General features: G+C 42.1%; 1 protein-coding gene across 1 annotated transcript in view; it reads left to right on the top strand.

Moving 5' to 3' along the window:
* The first annotated feature begins 2,802 nt into the window (after positions 1–2,802).
* C5H14orf132 (chromosome 5 C14orf132 homolog) overlaps positions 2,803–21,668 on the top strand; it is a 31,776-nt gene continuing 12,910 nt past the window's right edge. The window contains exon 1 of the mRNA XM_071745666.1: positions 2,803–3,400. Coding sequence (XP_071601767.1) covers positions 2,957–3,400 — 444 coding nt within the window. The 5' untranslated portion in view covers positions 2,803–2,956. The remainder of the gene's footprint in view (positions 3,401–21,668) is intronic.

Below are 21,668 nucleotides of genomic sequence, written 5' to 3'. Positions count from 1 at the left end.
TTTTGGTGAATAAAAAAAAGTATTCCTTGAACAAATTTGATATAGTTTGGATGGTTCTTGCAAATAGAAATGCTGTTCCAATGAACTTATCATTCCTCCAAGCAGGGAAGCAGGTTAAGGAGGTTAGAGATAGGGAAGCTCTACCAGCTAAAGGAGGAATTTCTCTACAGGTATTTCTATAAGGACTGTTTTTCTCTGGCCCTATTCCTCAAGGTGACTAAGCCAAATTCCCAGCTGAGATCAAGAATAGAAAATAATATTTAGTGGCATTTAAAGGAACCCAGTATTGGACTCCATGAGTGCTCAAGGTTAGATTGTACCAGCAGGATAGTTGCAATAATCCTTTAGTTCATTATTCTGTTATCATCTGCTCCTTAAATCAGGCTTCCACAGTGTTTTCTATATTACAGATATTATAACTTTCAATACTACTGATAATCATATAACATCTTCAAAATATAATGATGGGCACTACTTTCCCCTGGCACTGTAGGTAATAAACCCCCCTTTCTCTAGACTAATAAAAAAAATCCATACACAGACAAAAGTCAGCACTTTTCAACATTGCTTAAATCTCATAAACAAAGACAGAATGAATCTATATATCTTTGTGTCATAGGAACTGAAAGCAGTTGAGCTCACTGTTATCAGTATTGAACAATGATTCTGCTAAATCCAATTTTTTTACAGAGAAAGAGTTGCTCCAGAAGTCAGTGTGGAAATAAAGAATTTGAAACTTGAGCAATTCACATTAATTTTTCCCCAATAACTGGTCTGCAGGATATTCCTGAAGTGAGCAACTACATGAGAGAAATAGAAGGAAATAAATCTTTGAGATGCCAAGGACAAAAAGAAAAATTCCCAATTGCAATCTGCCCTATTTCTCAGCGGAAAGGCAAGATTAATGAAATTTGATGCCAAGAAAGCCAAAGTGGTGATTCAGCATCACTCACTTAAAGGTCAGCTATGAGCAAGTGTCCTGTATTTTTACATGCGAGAAAGAACATCTCAGCCAGGAACTGCTTGGACACTATTAGTTGGCTGAACTTGTTGAATGCCACAGTAAAATCCTTGGAAACCTGACTGAACAATCTCATTACCATTAGTAATTCACCTTAAGCATTTTCAGGGGATGGACAAGACGCTGTAAGACTGGGATAGACACAGTACTGAACAGCAGTTCTGAGAAGACAAGGGGTTGTCCCAAAGAAAATAATTGCTTCTTCATGTCCCTGGTAGACACAGCCTAGGAGGGGGTTAGTGGAATAAAGCTCTGCATTGCCTGGCAGCAGATGGAACTTTCCTCAGTGGACACTTTCAAGTGAGACTAGGTAAAGGTAAAAAGCCCTGTTCACAGGGCCACTGGTGCAACTGGATGTATTTTAGCAAGTACATGGATTAGATTATTTCCTAAGGTACTTTCCAGCTTGCTTTTGCTACTGTTCTTGTGATCCATAAAATTAAACAAGTCCCTGGGCTTTCAAAGTCTTAATTATTTTGTTATTCTAATGAAATACTTACAATATCTGTTGCCAAAGATGCAATGACTGACCAGTCTACATTCCCACTGTAGAAATCTCTGCTCAGTGCATGTAAAATTTATCTCGATGATAAAATATTAACCCAGCTTTGAAGCTACTTTATGGCTTCTGACACACACATCAATACCCTTTCAAAACATTGGAGAGAGTCCACAAAGAGACAATTCCATTAGTTACACAACTGAAATTAAAAATCTTGAAATGACACAGCCTCTTTTGGATTTTATTTGTTTTACTTACTCTCGACATAAAAGCATTTTTGGCCAGCATTGAAGGGAAGAACTGATTTAAACCAGCTGATTTTCTTTTCACCACCACCACCTGTTGCTATGGTGCAACATTATACTAACAAAACAGCATACCATTCACAGGACACAGACTGAAGTATCTACTATTTTTTTTTTCAGAGTTTAAAACACCAGTGCAAAGCTGATCCTGCAGAGAAACTTGCTATTAGCATACACTTATATTCCCACCAGCCCTGGTTGAGGTCCCTGTAACAGGCTGCAGTAGTACAAACATGGTCAAATAGTTCAGCTGTGGAGATGAAACCAGCATAGCAGAAGGGTGAGAAACACCACACAACAAAAGCATTCAACACATAACGTATTTTTTTATTATTCTACTTCTCTGCTTGATGTCAGAGGTTCTCCAGTGTCACCCATTTCATGGATTCAAATAGTAACAGTATTTATGAGACAGAATCATAAATGGTTTGGGTTGGAAGGGACCTTTAAAGATCACCTAGTTCCAAACCCCCTGCCATGGGCAGAGACATCTCCTACTAGACCATGGTGCTCAAAGCCCCATCCAACCTGGCCTTGAACAAGGGAAAGCATAAGATAAGGGGGAGAATATGTTTATTGTGACTTGTTGAGCAGTAAGTTTTGGCAACACGAAGGAGAAGTTACAAATGAAGTTGTAACAGCTCGGTCATGAAGAGTGTAAGAATAAACTGTCAGAAGTTCTTTTCAGCTGTGGTGAACAGAAGAGAGAGAAGCAGCTGGTTGAGTATTTCAACCAAAACTGATGGATTTGCCTGCTGGGCGAGAGAGGCAAGAGTGCAGCAGCAAGAGTGCAGGTATCTCAGAGGGTTTGTATCACGCAAAGGACATGTAAATGCCATGAAAGCTGAGCTACACTTGCTCCGTACTACGTTAATAATTCATCCTTTGCTCTTTAGCACTCGCCCATCAGCAGCTCCCGGCCCGCAGGACCCTGCCCGAGACTTCTGCTGCCTCGTTCTGCCGGGACGCCCGAGCGAGCCCGTGTGACACCGAGCATGAAACGGGGCTGCGGAGCTCTTCCACGTCAGCTCCAGCCCATATTTGCCTGGAGGAACCGAAAAGCTTCTCTTCGGCTGAGGCCAGCCCCGGTGCGGGGGTGATCCCCGGCCACTCCGGCCCCTGACGGCGATGCCGGCCAGGAAGGACAGCGGCTCCGGTCCGGCTGCGGGACGGGCTCGCCCCCCAGGTGCTGCCCGGGGCGGGCTCCCCTCCCCGTCCTGTACGCCCCCCCCTGCCGCGGGGGCGGACCCAGGCCCAGCCCTGCGCGGGGGCCGGGTCGCCGCCGCTGCCGCCGCTGCCCCCTGGCGGAACCGGCCGCCGGGACGCGCCGGGTTGTGCCGGGCCGAGCCGCGCCGGCATCCGCCGGAGCTGGAACTGGTACCGGTACCGGTGCCGGCACCTCTGTCGCGGCCGCGCCCGCCGCTGCTGGGGGAGGCGTCGCCTGCGCCGCGCCCCCGCGCCCCGCCCGCCCCCGGCAGCAGCAGCAGCAGCAGCGGCAGCCTCAGCACCTCCTCCAGCTCCTCCAGCAGCTCCAGCAGCAGCACCATGGACCTCTCCTTCATGGCCGCGCAGGTAAGGCTGGGGCGGGCCGGCCCCGGGTCAGCAGCAGCGGCGGGGGGGCACGCATCCCCCTGGCTCGTTTTCCGCGAGTTTCCTTCTTCCCGCTCCAAAGTTGCGGCCGCGGCTTAGGGTGGGAGCCAGGGGTGGGAAAGAAAATAAAGGAAAAAAAAAGAAAGTAACAGAAGAGGAGAAAAAGATCGGGGGGAATCGGAGGCGCTGCGGTAATTACGAGAAGTTGTCGGGCTCAGCACCTGTTAGCGCCGGCAGCGCGGCCCCGCCCGGCAGCTGCCCGCTCCCTCCCGCTTCCCTGCTGCGGTTACACCGCCCGCGGGCTGGGCACAGCCCCTCGCCTTCCTTCCACAGCAGATTGTAAACAGAAATCGGAGATGATATTTTTCGGTTCTCTTCCTCCCATCCGTACCGCATTTGTACGTGCATCTGCGTTTTTGTAACTTGTCTTTGCTCACAGGATCTAGCTTGGCGTATATAGAAATACTCTTCTGTTTGCCTGAATAAATTGTTTAAATTGCAGCTAAGTTCCGGGTTTCAGCTCGAGGCATGATCGTGGTTATTGGTGTTCATCATATTGATGCTTAATATACTGAGAAGTATGTCATGGTTATAAGCCACCCAAAGCCAAAAATAGTCTTGGTGAATCCTAGTGAATCAGGTTTTTAAACAAACAGTGATGTGCTTCAGGAAAAGTCACAAACGCCTATTTCATATTTTTCCAGGATAACATGATCTATTCATGCAGATACCTAAATGTGTGTAGGTAATTGGGGTTTTTTTCAGGAATGCTTTGGACCCAAGTTTCAGCTTTTTCTAAAAAACCTCACCTACTGTTTAGAGATGGACTAGGTGCCAGGGAGGCCTTTCTTCATTGTTGCTGCCTGAGCACTGACTTCAGCTAGAAATAGTTGGTGGAAACCAAATCTGATCCTTGCTGGCATGTTCTGTGTCATTAATATGATGACTGTTCTGCCTTACTACTGTCTCAATACCGGCTTCTGAGGTGGTATCAGGCACATTTGGAGATATTTATAAGAAAAATATTTTTTAAGGGAAACGAAAATAGGGAGGTGGAAGGCACCGTTTCTACCAATTTGAGATCTTCCTGGGAACTGGAATATTCAAAAGGAGATTTGAATTGTCAAGGGTCAAGTAATTTTCTTGTGGTCCTTCTCAGCATGATCAATGAGCTCCCTGTGACCATCTTCTGTTCCCTGTGCACTGGGTTGATGCTCCTGTTGCAGAGAAGCAGTGGTGCAGCACAGCTGCAGGCTTTACCAGTAATCAGAGTGGTGTGTGCCAAAGCTGGGACTAGTGCCACCTTCTCCTTTTCTGTGTTCTTCCTTATTCTTGCTCTCCCATATGTCACCTATTTTCTACCCTAATTCTGTGTATTTGAGGACTTGCAAAGCTTTAGTCCTCTCAAAGAAGTTCCCTGTATGAATATGTCTTGGACTTGATAAGATTAATAACACAAGAATTTGTAGTGAATTATGTGTGTTTCTTTCTGATCGTCTGGGGCTGGTGTACAGCTTTCCTGTGTCACAAGAAGTGACATAGAATAAATTTTTTTCATTGTTACTTTGTTGATTTTGGGGAATTTGCCTTTTTTCAGGCAACATCTTTTTAAGGAAGAAAAGCATATTATGCATCAGGGCAGGCTTTGGGTGAAGTGAGATTCACTTTACACAAAAAGAGGTAATTCCTAAACTGAGTTGCTTAATGATATAAAAGCAATTATTTCGTCTCAGGTTAGTTTAGTTTCTACAGGATACTGTGGACTGTTTGAGTTCCTGTAAGTTGCTCTTGTGTATTATTCTTTGCACCATTCACCATGGTGCTCATCTGGCTTTGCTAGATATCTTGTGAGACACCATAAATGATCTGCACCTTAGAGACCCCGTGTTGTACACACAGAGATAGAAGGTGTGTGTGATTTAACACTTTCAGCCTCAGGGATACTGTAGTGTGTTCAAGAAGCTTAAAATTTACCTTATAGCAGCCTTCAAATGTCTGAAGGGACAAGCTGGGGTAGGGGTTTCTACCCAGGTGTGTAGTAAGAGGACAAGAGGAATTGTTTCAAACTTGAAGATGGGAAATTTAGGTCAGACATTAGGAAGAAATTCTTTCCTGTGAGGGTGGTGAGGCTGTCTAAGCAAGTATTGGCTGCCCCCTCCCTGGAAGTGTTCAAGGCCAGGTCTAATGGGAGGTGTCCGTGCCCATGCAGAGAGTTTGGAACTAGGTGATCTTTAAGGTTCCTTCCAACCCAAATTATTCTGTGATTCTACAATTCTGTGAAAATCTTATCTCCTCTAAAGCTCTCAGGGCAAAAGTGTAAGGTCAGGTAATGCAGCAGATAACAGTGTCTTTTAAGTAAAGTTTTAGTGCATTTGATAAAAGGTTCAGTGGGTGAGAGCTTGCACATCTGGATAACTCTATTCTCTTCAGACACCTGAATACAAGGAAACTGCTTTCTAGAAACACAGCTGTATGGTAACACAGCCTTCATCTTAAGCCCCTTCCCTCACTCTTTAAAATGTCAATTAGGTGGCTTGTGACTGGGAGACCCTGAAACTATTTCATGTGCCAGCAGAAAGATAAATGACAGGCCCACACCAAATGATACATTTCATGCTGCAGAAAACTTGCTGATAAAAAATGTTGCAGAACTGGAGGTTGTCAGATAGTAATGCTAACAAATCTGTGCATTGTAGATGCAGCGTTAGGTTTTGGATGTCCAGCTTAAACAGCCACATCTGAACATCTCAGGTATAGCAGATCTATTACCTGTGTCATGAAAAACAGCTTTTGACTGTAACAATATAATCTCTTGCTAAAATAAGCCTTTTTCTATCTGTGTATTCATCAGCAGTTGATTGTGCAAGCTTTGGTGTCATCTGTTCAGTGTTCTAATCAGTCCCTGTTCAGGTCAGTGGTGCTAATAAGCATGAACTACACCTGGTCAGATCCTATTACCCAGTACTTTTTTGTTGGTTTGTTGTTTTTTTTTTCATTTAAAATCCAGATTTTAATGACAGTAATCCTGTACACATTGAGATACTATGCCAGAGCTGTTCAGCCACTGCTGAGCAGTATGACTGGCTCGTTTCTGTGTGTTGTTCAGTGATTTCATAGTGCTCTTGTAGTCTAGGCAACCTGACAAATAGCCTCTTCTTATAGGTAGAGACTTTTGCTTCCAGCACAAAAGCCTGGTTTGGGGGGGGTTCTGAGAGCTGGGTCTGGGCTAAGATCACTCAGTGCTGTTCAGCAGGGTCAGGGGTTTGCTGTCAGAATACCCACTGGTCAGCTGCCCCCTCACTACTTCTGACACACTAACATTAATATTTGTTAACAGCTGGCTAAAGCATTTTTCATGGAAAAAAAATGTTCATGGAAAACAAAAATTGCATCTGGGCTAATGGGAGCAGGGTTCAAATGTGTATTTAACTTGGAAAAATAGAGGTGCTTGGTGGGGAAAAACTGGGAAGCTAGAGAAGAAAGAAATGATGTCATAGTCTTTGGTATGATACTCATCGATATGAGCTGAACAGTGCCTGCATTCATCATGGCAGTTATGTATTTTTCTAGATTTATGTTTGCAATTTACCTTTTCCTTAAGTGACTCCTGTATTTTTTGTCTTATATTGAAAATGAGGAATGGATGTCTTTTACTTGCAATATTTTAAAGCTGGGTATATCTCCATATGGTAAAAATATTATTTCTTTTTTGTCAGATAAAGGATCTTTTCTTCTTTTACATACTGAACAGGGAAAATCTATTAAGAGCCTTGGGAGCATCGTAATTTCTATGAATTTATTTTGATCTCAGTCATATTTAGTTTACATATGAATTATCTGTTGATTCTCCGTGCTCAAGAGCTCCTTGTAAACAAATTCTGAGGATATGAAATACAGTAAGTTAAATTCTTTTCTTTGTGCTTAGTGTCAAAGATTAAAAATTATTTTTGTACTCTTTAATTTCTATTGTAGTGTTGAGGATTTCTTTTAATAAAAAAACCCGTGACATGCTTCAGGAGCTGGAGAAAAAAAATGAACAGGTTTGGTACAGAAAGAAAAAACATGAAGTACTGAAGATAATTTAAATTTCATTGGGTTTGTGTTCTGTATTACTCTCTATTATTCTCTGTTACTTGGATCTCAGATCTGGCCAGTGATCATTTGAGTCACTGTGAGCATTGCATTGGCTGTAGTTCAGGTCACTTTCCTCAGAGTAGGGTGGTGATCCTTCAAAAGCCCTGTAGGTACCTATAGCCATGTCAGTATGAGAAGTCCAAGGCTGCCATGCCTCTGTATTAAATATATATTATTTCAAACTGTGTAACATCTGGAAAGCACTGGAATGCACTCAGTAAACTGAGTTTGTTTGACCTAATCATATTCTGCAGAAGACATGTCTGTGCAAAACTGGCACGTGTGCTGGGGGTGTGCCTGATATTTTTGGACACGCAGCTACCTGAACAGAGCTGCTGTATTTCCAGAACTCCCAGACAAAGAGGCAGTATCCTTCAATTCCTTTCTAATGAGATTTCTTGATGCTGGAGAATACACAAATAGGATCTGCTGTTTTCTGCTGTATCAGTGCAGAGGAACCGGAGTGCAGGACAACCCTCCATCAGTTTTCCTGCTTTTTATGTTTTCTCCAGCTCAGGAGACAAGAACAATTCAAAGCCTTTATTAAACTGATGCTCTTTCTACAGCAAGGTAATCTGAAGGTATTAAAACCTTCAGTTTAGATTTGTGGTTTTGACAGGTTATTCCCACCAACTCAAAATGGAATCCAGGCTCCTTGCTCAACATGAGCTTGTGTGTGTGCCTGTGTGCTCCATGTATGTGCCAAGAAAGCTGAATCCATTGCCTGCCTCTGGAGAGAGAGAGAGCCTGCTCAGTCATGTTTCTACTTGGGAGAATCCATGTGTGACAGTGCCAGGCAGGGTGGTCACTTGGAAGCTGGTGTAAGCTTAGGGCTGATCTGTTCTACTTTTTTCTTTAAAAAGTGTGATTGCAAAAAATTAAATTCTATACCAAATTACATGGAAAATCAGGATTTAAAGGTGCATGAACCTCCTCTTATCAAAAGCTGCCTTGATTGTAATCTAAGACCTAAGACAAAGCTTCTCTGATCTGTAGCATCAACCATTAATAAATGTTAGCTAGGAGGATGTAGGCATTCTGTCAAATTCAGGCGCTCTCTTACATACAGTGTAACAGTGCACTGACCATTACTCTACCAGCTCTGTTTTCTTCCAAAGGTTAAATTTTCTTTGGCATCCTTTGATTCCTTCAGAATGTCTTGGCCTGTTATATATAGAGACAAAGCATCAGGAAGCTGAAAGAGCAGTTCTGAGTTTAACTGAGGATGTCTCAGGTGGTCAAGTCCTTGTGGTGTTTTACTGTGGTATGGCACAGCCACAGAAGCCAGCTGCTTAGTTCAGATGTTGCAGAAATCCTGTTCTTTGTGCAGAAATCAGTGGTGTCCTCATCCAGGTTGCTGCCATCAGTCGAGGTGAGAATTATTTTCTGGAGAAGTCTTTCTGCTAATTGCTTGACACAACTGCTGTAGATTTTTATTAGGGAAGGGAAGACGAGCAATTCCTGCACTTTTGTCATCTCTGCAGTAGCACTGCAGACTGCATTTCCAAGCCTTGTATAGCAGAAATTTCTATGCCAATGAAGCTTTCAAAAATTCTGCAGAGATTTGGGTATACTGGATTTATGAAGTGTTGATAGTGCACCTTGGAAGAGGCTGTTGTTCTGGGATTGTGCTTGTATTTGCTGTCAAAGATGCTAAAAGCAAGGATTCCAATCCAGTGAAACACTTAAACAGTTACTGCACTTGGAGCACGTGTATATTGTCCCAGTAACATCATCAGGACTGTCCACTTGCTTAAAAAAATATCTCAAAACCTGGCAGAGATGGGGTGAGAATGCTTTGCAATTCATAGCAAAACCTGGAAGAACAAGAAGAAGCCTACTGTTGGTCATATTATTAATTCAGGGAAGGCTGAGGCTACCTGTTTTGGAGTGGTTAAATTTACATCAATTAATAGGCTCCATTACTCATAGGAGCTGCTAAATCGTAGAAAAGGAGGATGTAGGAGGGGGTTGGTAGGGAAGGGAGAGGATGTAGATATTTGTACAGTCTAGTGATGTGCATCCTTGCACTGGGGGGACTAGGAAGAGACTGGAAATAATGTCTTTGTGTTTCATGTGAAGAGTAATTCTATGAAGTGTGGGTTTTTTTTAATCACATGATTTTCAGCAGGTATGGGCTAAAGATTTCACAAATGGAGCAGATCTTACAAATTTCCATCTTTGTAGGATGTGGCATAGAGGTTTGTGAGATGGCTGCAAACTGACACATTTACATGCATTAAAAGATAAAGCCAGAGCCTTTAGCAACACCAGTGATGGCAGCAACAGCTTGGGTCCTGTTGCAAACAGAAAATAGCTACAGGTGGCAGATAAGAGGAATGAAGCAGCCCTACCTTCATGAGAAACAACTTTCTTGTTCAGATGGCTTGTATTTCTTTAGCAGGAAGAGCCCAGCCCTGTCGTATACTAAACAGTAGTGCTCCTGCTTTTAAAGCTTTTGTTTGTTTTTTTGTTTTTGGTGATTTAGTCTGAATTTCTCAATTCACTGATGAGCTACAAACACTGGGGGAGCTGTGTTTGAAACTTAAAACTGGGATATAGGTTTTGTTGGAAACGGGATGGATGCTGGCCATTAGATAGCCATTTTCACCATTTAATTTTTCCTAACCTTATATCCATACCGGGCAAAAGCCAAAAAACCTCCAAATTATTCAGAGTTGCATGGGATTTAGTAAAGCATTGTGGTGACCATTGATATATCAACAAATTCAATCATTTATGAAGGAAAATTTTAGAATATTCAAATGCAGTGCATTGAGGTGGAAAGCAGAACATTACAACAGCAAACCCAAGTAAATTGAGCAATGACCAGCAATGAGCAGCTGTCAGCTTGCTACCTCTGTCTGCTGGGGCTGACTTTCCGTGAGGGTATTTTCTGTCATGAATTACATTGTCTGCCTAAGCCAGTGAAGTCTGCTGGAGTTCTCTGTTGTTTTGGCAGGCTTCTTGATTTGATGAGTTTAGTATCCTAAACAAGATTAGTGTTGATCCCTTCCACACCCACAGGGGTGTTGATTTTTAAAGATATTTTTCAAAATAGTGATGGCTTTTTGTTTTAAGCACTTTCTTCCAGTGGCTACATGCTCAAGTTTGAAAGAAAATCCTTTAACATTGGTTGTAATCTGATGACAATCATATCATGCATCAGTGGCTTGACCTTATGCTGTTGGACACCTATTGAATGTACTCTGTGGCTTTGAAAGGATTATAGGCAGAGGCAACACAGGCTGGAAGATCTCTCCCTGCAAATATGAATGTGCAGTGTGTGTACATGGCAGCCAGAACTGATGCTGTTCGTGGCAGTCACTGCCCACTCAGGCTTCCTCTTGCTGGCTTGCACACCCACACGATCCTTGCAGCTCTGTCTCACAGCACTGCCTGTTTGAAATGACACATACTCCTAGGATGAATCTTCAGTCTTCAGCTTAACTTCAGCTACCATGCTCCTGGTAGCTGCCAGAACCAAAATCTGCCAAGCAGCAGCTAATTAGAAAACATGAATGTTACAGTTGCTTCAGAAAAGCTGAATGCCTCTTTGCAGTTGGCTGTTGGAATCTTTTAGTTTACCAAAGAGATGTTTTAAAAATTAATAAATAAAATAAGCTTTTAACCTAGCTGTTTTGTGTTTGTCGTAATGTTGCTTTTAAGGCTTTCCAATGTTAGGAAAGGGAGAACATGCAGAGTCACTGCATGGAAGTAGAAAGGACAGCCATGTCTCTGAGGCTGATGTGTAGAGGTGTTGAGGTGTATATTCAGAGAAAAAACAGTAACAACCAGATGGACCAGGAATTAAACATATTAAAATGTGAAGTTTCAAAGGCTTTCTGAGAGTACAGCTGAACCCAAGGACTTGGAGCAGTTGATCAGTTCTCTTAGCCTCCAGCTGAGTGTTGAAGTGAGTTTAACGTGTTTGAGTAATCTTCTGAACTACACCTGTTTAAATGAAGTATATCATTAATGCCTTGATAATCTCCAATAAGTGACAAAGCATTTTAAATTACTGTAATAGTTTTTCCTCAAAAGCAAGTTTCAGCTGAAATAAATTAGGTTTCTTCTTTCCTCTGGTCTTCCCATCCATGTAAGTTTTTCTGGACGCTTCTGAGGAATATTCCCTGACCTTTTCTCTTGAAAGGAGAACATGCTTACCACTCAGGTCTGCTGTCCTTTTTTAATATCTTTTTTCTATGTTCTTCATTTCCTTCATCCTTACCTTTCATTCTTTATTTCAGATGTTATAGCTGCACCAGCTCATATCCAAATCCCACAGACTTATGCTTAGATCTGGAAGGTAGGAGCTAAAGAGTAAATAATTCTTTTTAGAGAAGGGAGATGAAAGTGGAGCAGACTTAAATGCTTCAGTCATTGCAGATATGTGTAGTAAAAAGTGAATGGTGATAGATGTAGAATATAACCCCCCTGGAATGGAAGTGTCACCCCATCTGCACTTTTTCATGTTTTGATGGCTCTCCAGCTGGAGCAGAACAATTTGCCACCTCAACTTGGAAAGTCCTGAATTCTCTTCTGTAGGTGCTGAGCCCATAAGTCACTAGGGAGAAAAATACAGAAAAGCATTCAAAAATACTTTTCTCTCTTTGGCTGCCTTATACCTTTCTCTCCCTGTCTCAGATCTGGAGAAAAACTATCAAATATGTGGTTATTAACCATAAGGCACAGCAAATGGTCTTTCTTTTACGGGATCCAAGCTGTGAAATGGTTCATTCTACCTAGGTCTCTGAGCCATCTGATGGAGCATGCCATGACACTGCAGATGGGTAAAGCAGTGAAATCCTGCATCATTTTGTTGTCAGGGTAGCAGTTGTTTTATTCTCCTGGTAAATTCTTTGGCATTTCTTATGGCCATGAAACAGAAGCAGAAGAAACTGAATTGTCCAACTGCTGCAGTCAGCAATGATGTTGTGCTCACTCGATCCAACTTCTTATGTGAGCTTCATTCTCAAAAACTTCCATATTTCTTAGGAAGAATGTGAAGTTTTACCTTCAAATAAAGGCTACACAGAAGGACTCGGGATTTCCCTGTGGTGCCATGGGGGAGATAAGGGTCTTAGGGAGAACTGTTAGTAATTTTATGCTTCCTCATTCGGGAAGCTTAAACTGACCATGGGTGGCAAAGGCAAAGCAGCAAATCCTTCTTACGTGGTGTGTCTGCAGTCAGGTGTCCCAGCAAGTGCTCTCTAATCTGGATACTGATGAAGTTACAGCTTTAAGCTTACAGCCCTGCCTTTTGGTGCTGGATTCATAACTAATAAGCTCTGAGGTTTTTTAATTTTTTTTTTATGTAACTGTTGTGTCATTTCCTTCAAAATGAATCTAGCAAATCATCTTACAGAAGTCTGGAAAACTGGGACTGTCAGACTATTCACTACTTCAGTAAAGCTTGGCCAGCTGGCAAAGGGGGGTGTGCTCTTCTCCCAAAATAACCAGCATCTCTCTGAGCGTTGGTCTTGACAGAAACCCCAGGTTTAAGAGTAATCCAGCTGATGTATGATTCTTTGCCTGAGGATCAAACAATGTTCCTGTCAGACCTAGTGGCCATCCCATTCACTGCCTGTCTGGCAGGAGGAGCAGAGTGGTGACAAGAGAGGAGCTGCTGCAGCTGTCACACCTGTTTACAGCTTCTCAGTCACTGACGTGAGAACAAACACACAGTACTCATGCAGTTGCATGGTTAGCAATTTATTTTTAAAATCAGTTGCTTGAAAAATACCAAGTCACAAATGAAACAGCTCTGTCAGCACTTTTTGTGTGGTTTTCAACCTAATGCTTGACCTGAGGGTTTCTCTCTCTTTCTATTAATTTAAAATAACAGTTAAAGGAAAGGCCACATCCTTACTTGGTGAAAGTATTTGTTTCTCCTCTGGGTGAAGTTGCACCAAGATGGGGTGTGGCTTTCAAGGTGTAGGAACGTGCTCTTTCTTGCCTGCTACTGCCATTTTATTCCCTGATTTTATTACGCATTCTGTAGTGAGTAACTATTTCACATGTAGACAAGTGATATTTACTGTAAAAAAGGCTTAGCAAATTAATAATTGAGAGACTATTTAAAGAAATAAAAATTACAGATTGCTTTCCTGCTTCGTTTGAAAATACTGAGAAGAAAAAAAAAAGAAAATAAAACATTTTCTCTTTGATAGCCAAGAAACAAATGCTTCAGCTCATATCTTCCAGCTTTTCATTCCCAGAAATGTGGCTATGAATGTGGTTGTATTTAGCCACAAAATCTTTAATGAAGTCAAACAATGGCTGACAGTGGAGCATTTGTAAACAAAGTTGGGAGAGTTGATAGGATTAAAATTTGTGGTTTGTTTTGGGGACTGAAGTGGGACAATCTCAGGTGAACAGAAGAGCAAGTCCATAATAACCCACAGTTATACAGATGCAGTATTGGGAGACATGGATGTTGTGCTCGGGTTTTGTGTCTGCCTCTGCTTTCCTCCTCAGAGCTGTGGAGAGCACCCCATAGAACAAGCATCTCGTGGCTGTGCTTTTGGCTTGGACATGAGAGCAATCATCCCTTGAGCAGATTGGTTACACATTCTGATCAGTGGTAATCACCACTTGGCAGCAGGCTCTAGGAGGTGTGTTCTAGTACAGTAGCTGCTGCAAAGAGGTTTTCTTATCAGGTTGACCTGCTGTCAGTGTTCCTAGCTGGGACTTACTGGTCCTTTAGGATCTCAGCTTTTGGTCTGGTTTTGAAGTATGTGGGAAAGAGCATGATTGTGTGTACTTATGAACTTATGCATGGGTGGGTGCTAGTATATGAATAGTGTTTTCAGGGAGATGACGTTAGAGCTGCAGTGAAACACCTTACATTTCTTTTTCTCTCATTTTGGGTGGCTTCATCGCTGCTGATGCTGCCTTTCTTTAAAGCAGTGCTTGAGTATCTGCCACCATTTGGCCCCTCCTTTGCCATGTCTCTGCATTATGGTACTGTTTGTGTTAGTTAATACCAAAGAAGTTGGGTACTTGTACCTTAGAACTATTAAAGCATGTATTTATTCAGTAACTTAAAAGCATAATTCTATGTAGGATCCTGTACATGGTTATGGTACCTCCAGATGTAGGTCCCACTGATTCATCAGTAGCAGAGCTGTGCATTTCCCTAGAGGCACCAGATTATAGCTTTCAAAATGTAGCAGTCTTCATGTTTGTTTGTTTGTTTTTTGTTTTTTCTTCTACTTATATTTTTCCTCCAGTGTTTTTTCTAAATAATCATAAACCAGGCTTGCTTTTCTCAGCTGGAAGAGATTGCTGGAACCAGTGTTTCAAGCAGCACAACTCTTATTTATCTTTCAAATGTTCTACCATATTTGCTGTAGGAACATTTATTTTATATGCAATCTGGGTTACAAGGTTGTGGGGTTTTGTAGGTCCAGATTCAACTATGGGTGTGCTGCTTAGCACTGCGTTTATGTAGTGGGAACCATCAGCAAAACCCTGATTTCTCCAGAACTGGATTTCATTTTTTTTAAATCTACTTCAAAGAAGCTTCCAAGTCTGTTCTTCGGACAATGTGACAAATTCACAGAGACACAGGCTGATGGGAAAAATTGCTTTTAAAAGCAGGAAGCAAAACAGCAGTAAGGGTACCTGTGCCTTCACATCATGTAAATCTGATGCCAGCCAGTGGGAGACTGTGCATGTTTTCCTCCCTGCCTGGAAAAGCCCTCAGCAACAGGATACTACCTGACCTTATTGTCACATAAGGAGAGGGCTGTCCTGGCCCTATGACCATTGTGCAGGAGAAGACTGCTCCCCATTCATGTGTCCTGGGAAGAGCGGTGGCTCCTGAGTGCTGAGGAGCAAGTGGGAAAAGAGCAGTGGGTGGAGAGTGGCGCTGCTTTTCTGCTTCATCTGCCACTGCCCACCAGCATGGCTGCCCTCGTCTGCCGCAGCAGCAGGAGGGCCTGTATGTGAAGAACAAAAGGGGATCCCAGGTGAAAAGGTGTCTGCAATACAGTTGCTCCCATGTGTTGTTCAAAGGAGTCCTCAGATTCAGATCTCTGCAAGTGTTCAGAGTGCTGGATGCTGGGGGCAGCCATAAAGCAGCAGTGGGAATGAGCATCCACCTTGCCTGCATGGTGTGTGTATGTTCAAGGGAGAACAGGGCATATCTTAAAACTGCCACGTGCTGAAGATGTAGAGTTGAAAGAAAAATACACAGAAGATGTAAACCCACTTGCCCTTGCTGTCTTGCAGGCGTTGTCGAGGCACTTTGTTGATAACTGCTTCTGCTGCACAGCAGGCACTATGGATACAGTGCCCACAAACTGCTCAGCAGCAGCTCTGTCTGTAAGTAAAAAGCAAATTAGCCTCATATAGACCTGTGAAAGGAAGAACACAAGCTGAGAAAATAACAAGTGACTGATAAGCACTCTGGTCTTCAGCTAGATGCAGAGCACACTGGGAGTACCAAGAAGTTTTGGAGACCTGAAATGATTAACCAAAGAAACAAGCTACTGTAGTTTGTTTTGGATTTTTGGTCACTCTCCTGTCCCTTGTCTGACTCAGTTAGTTTCCTGCTTCCAAATGAGGACCATATATAGAACTCACCCTTGTGCCAACTGTCTCATCCATCATTCTGTATTTTCTTTCAAAATCTCATCTCCTAATGCCCGTTGACCTACAGTGACCTCTTCCATTATGCACCTTTTAGATTTCAGGGTTCTCTTTTCCCATGTATCCCCGCAACCTTGCATGTAGTTTCTCACATACAGCAAAGCCACTTTATTCTTTTTTCCCATAATACATTCTGAAAACCATCCTTTTTTCAAGGCAGCAAAATGATGGGCAATAGTTGAACTGCTGGTGCCCATAATCTTCTAGCTGTAGTTTTGTCTCATTGCCAGCTTTGTCCTTCTCCCATTCCTTTACTTTTAAGTTTGATAAATACTTTTTCATTTATTTTCAAAAGTTTTGTGGAACCCTTCTATTTAACTAGAATTATTAATCCCTAGAGTAATAAAATGAAACAGGTACTCAAACACCATTCTGAAGGAATTTTGTTTTTATCTGCACCTGTGGAGAAAAACTTTCATGCAATTGTGTATGCATCTGTTTTTAGATTAGGATTTCAGAAGTGTGTCTTTAGGAACAGCTTTTACGCATCAATTCATTTCAAAGACTCATTTTCATTTTTTTAGTCTTTGTGTAGATTTTTCACTCTGTCACTGAAATTACAGTTGTCTTCAGACATTTATGTCAAGGTGGGATAGAGATTATTTTTTTTCCCTTTTCAGGCCATCTCTGATCAAATGTTAATTGTTTGTAGCTTTTCCACACCTCCTCACTCCAGTCCATCTTTAAATCAAGTCCTCTGAGCAGCAAGTTCAAGTTAACCAGTGGAAGTTAGTTGTTGGCTAAGTTAAACCTAAGGTAGTCTGGCATGTTTTCAACAAATGTACCAATCCTGAAGGCAAGAATTGCTTGTCTATGCTAGCTCTGTGGCTTCAGAGAAGATAGAAAAAGCTCATGTGGGATACAAATGAGGGTGTCTAAGAAGAGGTGGCTATTGCTTTCAGCTGAAGTCATCACCTCTGCACTGTATGTCAGATATGCTTAGAATGGTAGGGGTCCAGTTAGCATTGGCCTGGTTGAGATTAATTTCTTTTCACTATTAGTAACTTTATGGCAAAAAGGGGCAGATTTAATTTATCTGAACACATGATACAAAATAGCAGTTCATTTTTTATTAAAATTACATTTAGTCTTGCTGGTAGCTTCTTTTGCTTCATAAATTTTTATACATGGCAGGATAAGATGGCCAGCAGATGTAAAGGGTATCACCTGGAAGAAACTTTCTTAAACGTGCCTTTCCTGCTCATTTCTGAGCTGCAAATACTCATGCACTGGTGTGTGAACATAAAGCATTTATATTTGTACTGTGTTACAATGCAGGACAATTAAGATCACAGGCAAGACATCTTATTGAGCACTTTGTGTAAAAATGTTTGATTTTTCACTGAGAGATGTTAATAGCAAGTGAAGCATTTATCTTGGTAACACATTGTCTCTTAATCAACAAAAGATCATGGTAACCTTTTGAGAAAGTGGAGTAGGTCAGTATCCCTATAATTCACTTCACCAATGTCAAACTTTTTGTGCACAAAGTATCTTGTTTGCATTCCTGCAAAGAAAAGAAACATATCATCATCTAAATTACAGGATTTGCTGAAGGTCTGAGATGAAAATAATATGGATGAGGCAATATTTTAAGGCTGTCATCTCATATTTAGTTCATCTTGTTCTGTCTCTAGATGCCCAAGTACAGTTGTGAGAGGCTGGTGCTGCATTTTCTTGCCTTTTCTACTGTCATAAGTGGAGCTCAACAGGGATCATCTGAGCACTTCTCAGCCCTAAAATGCCTGGCAGCCTCTGACCAAAATCACTCGTGGCCTAAGTAACTGAGAAGAATCAAAGGCAGGAGAAAGGGTATTGAGAGAAGCAATTGGAGTGCTAAGAGGGGAAATAGACCTGGATGGAAAAAATGAGGGATAATAGAGGTGTAATGGGAGCAGAAAGGTGAGAATGAGAAGGTAGCAAGGATACATGATGAAATGTGACTTAAGTGCAGATAATATAGTCATAGAGTATCTCAAGTTCAAAGAGACCCGTAAAACCACCTAAAACTCAGCTATATGACTAAGACTGTCATCCAGATGCTCTTTGAACTCTGACAGGCTTGATGCTGTGACCACTTCCCTGTGGTGCCTGTTCCAGTGGCCATCCTCTCAGGGAAGAGCGTTTTCCTAATGTCCAATCTGAACTTCCCCTGATGTAGGTTCATTCAGGTTCCTCATGTCACATCATTGTCACCAGAGAGAGATCAGCACCTCCCCCTCCACTGCCCCCTTTGAGGAAGTTGTAGGCTGTAATCAGGTCACCCCTCAGCGTTCCCATCTCCAAGTTAAGCAAACCAAGTGACCTGGGCCCCTACTCCTAGGTCTTGCCTTGAGACCTTTTACCCTCTTGCTGCCCCTCCTCTGGTGACACTCAGTAGTTTGATTTCCTTTTATATTGAGGCACACAAAACTCAGATTTTGCTCTGGTTCTTCAGTATGATTTTTGTCATCACACCCAACCTGAATAACTTGAGTGATATTAACTATGCCTGCCGGTTTTCACTGCTTGATCCTAAGGTGGTTTTGCTCCAGCACAAGTCTTGAGGAAGGGCTATTTTCTTTTTCCTCCAGCTTAAACTCAAGAAAAGACAATGGAACAAATAGTAGATATGAGGCAATCTAATTAGTACATGTCCCCTGCTGTAGTCTATACACATTTTTTTTTTCTGAAGAGAAGAAAGAACATGCCCTTGTATTTTAGCCTCTCAGTAAAAAGTGTTGAACACCAGCTTTTGGTTGATCTGAGGAAAAAAAATTTTGAAAGATATTATAACAGAAATAGGTGTTCAGTGTTGGGAAGCCACTGGTTCATTAGGATGGGTGAAACAAGCTCTAGATGAGAAAGATTAAAAATAAACATTAGAATATCTCTATTCTGTTAGGGATCAAGGCAGCTTTGGAGTTAAAGGTGAGCTGAACACTTGTAATGCTTCAGAGATTCATCAGCTGGTCTTGTGGTGGACACAGATCAAGTGCAGAAAACCCTGAAGAGCTTATAGTCAAACCAGAAAGGCCAATCAGAGGGAAGGATTAACTTCCATAAAGTAAATTAGTTCCACTTTTTGGGGGGGATTTTTGGTGGTTTTTTTGTGTGTGTGGGTTTTTTTTTGTTGTTTGTTTTTTTGTTTTTGTTTTGTTTTGGTTTTTTTTTGCTTCATTGTGCAAATAATCAGATTTGTAACATAGATCTTGTTCTGACACATATCCTGACTGGCTGGTTTTGCTGCTGTTTTCTTCATGTGAGCAGATTCTCACTCAAAGCCCATCATGTTTGGAGCTTTCTTTATAGGCCAAATTTCACTGGTAGCCAGGGCTTGGTTCCAAGTAATAGAATGGATTTTCTTGACGTAAGATACACTGCACTTTTCATTGAAAGGTGCCAGTTCATTCTGAAGGCAGCCATCACCCAATGGTATTTTCTTAGTGATGAGTCATGCACTGTAATGCTTTCTAGAAACCTTTTCTTCTTCATCAGATCAGCAAGACCTGGATGGCTTTGTTGTGTTTATTTTGTTTGTTTGTTTTCCTTAAGGTACAACTGTAAGAAGCTTGAAACAGAAAGGATGAGTATTGGTCCGATTTACAGGGAGTATGGCTACATGTGGACAAGGGGTACTGATAGTATTTTTGAAGTAGAACTTCAGCTTTTCTACAGCTCCTCAAAGAGCAAGCACTTTCCCTTTGTGGAAATGTAAGTGGTGCCAGCAAAATGGGACTGTAGAAGGGAATGAGTCCTAATGGAAGGAGAGAAGTGTAAGCTACCTCTTCTGCTATGGCTTGGGCAAGTTAGTGAACAACCTTCTGTCTCTGGGGCTGGCATGCAAATTCCAGGCTCTGCTTTCAACTTGGAGATGGTGGCACCAATTTTGTCCTATCAGTGCTGGGGTAATTTAGTGCTCTGATGGAAGGAAAATGCTGTGAGCAGAGCTGGGATACACAGCCTGGGATCCCTCCTTGGAATCTGAAGAACATGTTTGAACATCAGTGGATGTATATGGGGAGGTTGGTGTGTTAGTCCCTTTTTTTCACACTGAGGCTCTTTCTACCCCCAGAGTGAGGGGCTGAAGGTTTTTTTGGTTGTTTCCTCTTCCTTCCTTAATTGAACTGTAAGAAAAAGAACCTGCTCTTTATAAAATCAGACAAAATGAGGTTTACAACAGCAGTGCTGTATAGCCCCAGGCTCAAGCTCCATTTTGATGTGTTCTCATCTGAGCTAGGAAGACCTAACCTTGGGAAACATGACTTTGGACTAATAGTAATGAGTATTCATTCCCCATCTCATTCTTTCTAGATCTGGAAGCAGAAATCTGAAGCTGACTAAGGCCCATTGTAAAATCTTACGGGGCTCTTAGCTGTAGTAATGAGAAAGACTGAAATTTCTTGGGAGGGATCTTAACCATGGGCCAGTGTCAGGTACTCAAGGCATCTTTGTCTTCTCCACAAACCTTCTTCCATATTTGTGCTGTATCTCTTCCTTCTGTCCCCCTGCCTGTCTGTGTGTGTCTCCTTGTACTACTACCCCCTGGTACCCTTTCAGCAGTATCTGATGATCCAGAAACCCAGACCAGATAGTGAAGGAGGGGGAGCACTCTCTGGCTTCCCAAGCCAGAGTCAGGAGGGCCATTGCTTTTACATGCAGAAACTGGAACAGGCACCAAGACAGTCGGAGTATTATTCATCATCATGAAATTGTGTGGCTCAGTCTAGTTCTCTTTACTCTGTTGCAATACCTGAATATCCCTGCTGGATGAAGCAGGGTGTTGGATTTTGTGAATGTGCTTTAGCTGTGTCTTGTCAGTTTTGCCTGCAAGCATATAAACCCTGCAGGTCTCTGAAATCAGTGACATGATTGTGGGTGACAGTCATTAGTGGGTGAAACAGAAATCTGTCTGCGAGCATCTGTTTTGAGGGAGCCAAATATAATTAAAGTTTAACCATGCTGCATTTGCTCTTTTATTTCCTGGGACCCAATCCTCCTTCGTAGGGATCACAGCGACATTTTTTGTGATCCTTCTGAGGAGGTTGACATGCTGCTTTTTGTCATTCAATGTGTGTGTCATGTAAGTGTGTTTTGTATCACAGCTGGGTCAAAAAGGTTTGTTCAGAGATTCACTTCAGGATTATGAAACTGCCTTCTTAAATGTCTTCAAGATGTTCCTGAGAGGAATCATTTCAGGTGTCAGGTTGTTCTGAATGGGCTAATGTGACACTGGGGTGTTTCCTAATATAAATGAGGTAAAGAAAATAACAGGTGTGATTTTTTTCATATACAAGTCCCCCAAACTAATACAATATTACTGCAGTAAATGTCAGTATAAAGTATTTCAAAGATGAGAGCTGGGTTCACTGAATCTACTGGTTTGGTTTTCTAATGTCTATAGCAGGTATGGATATTCCATGGATAGGTAAAGGGTATCTGAGAGTAACTGGTTGCTTGTACTGTCCAGCTCTTTGTC

The sequence above is a fragment of the Heliangelus exortis genome, chromosome 5 (assembly GCF_036169615.1).
Source record: "Heliangelus exortis chromosome 5, bHelExo1.hap1, whole genome shotgun sequence".
NCBI lineage: Eukaryota > Metazoa > Chordata > Aves > Apodiformes > Trochilidae > Heliangelus > Heliangelus exortis.
The sequence above is the reverse complement of the archived record's forward strand: the minus strand, read 5'-3'. Positions and strand labels throughout refer to the sequence as shown.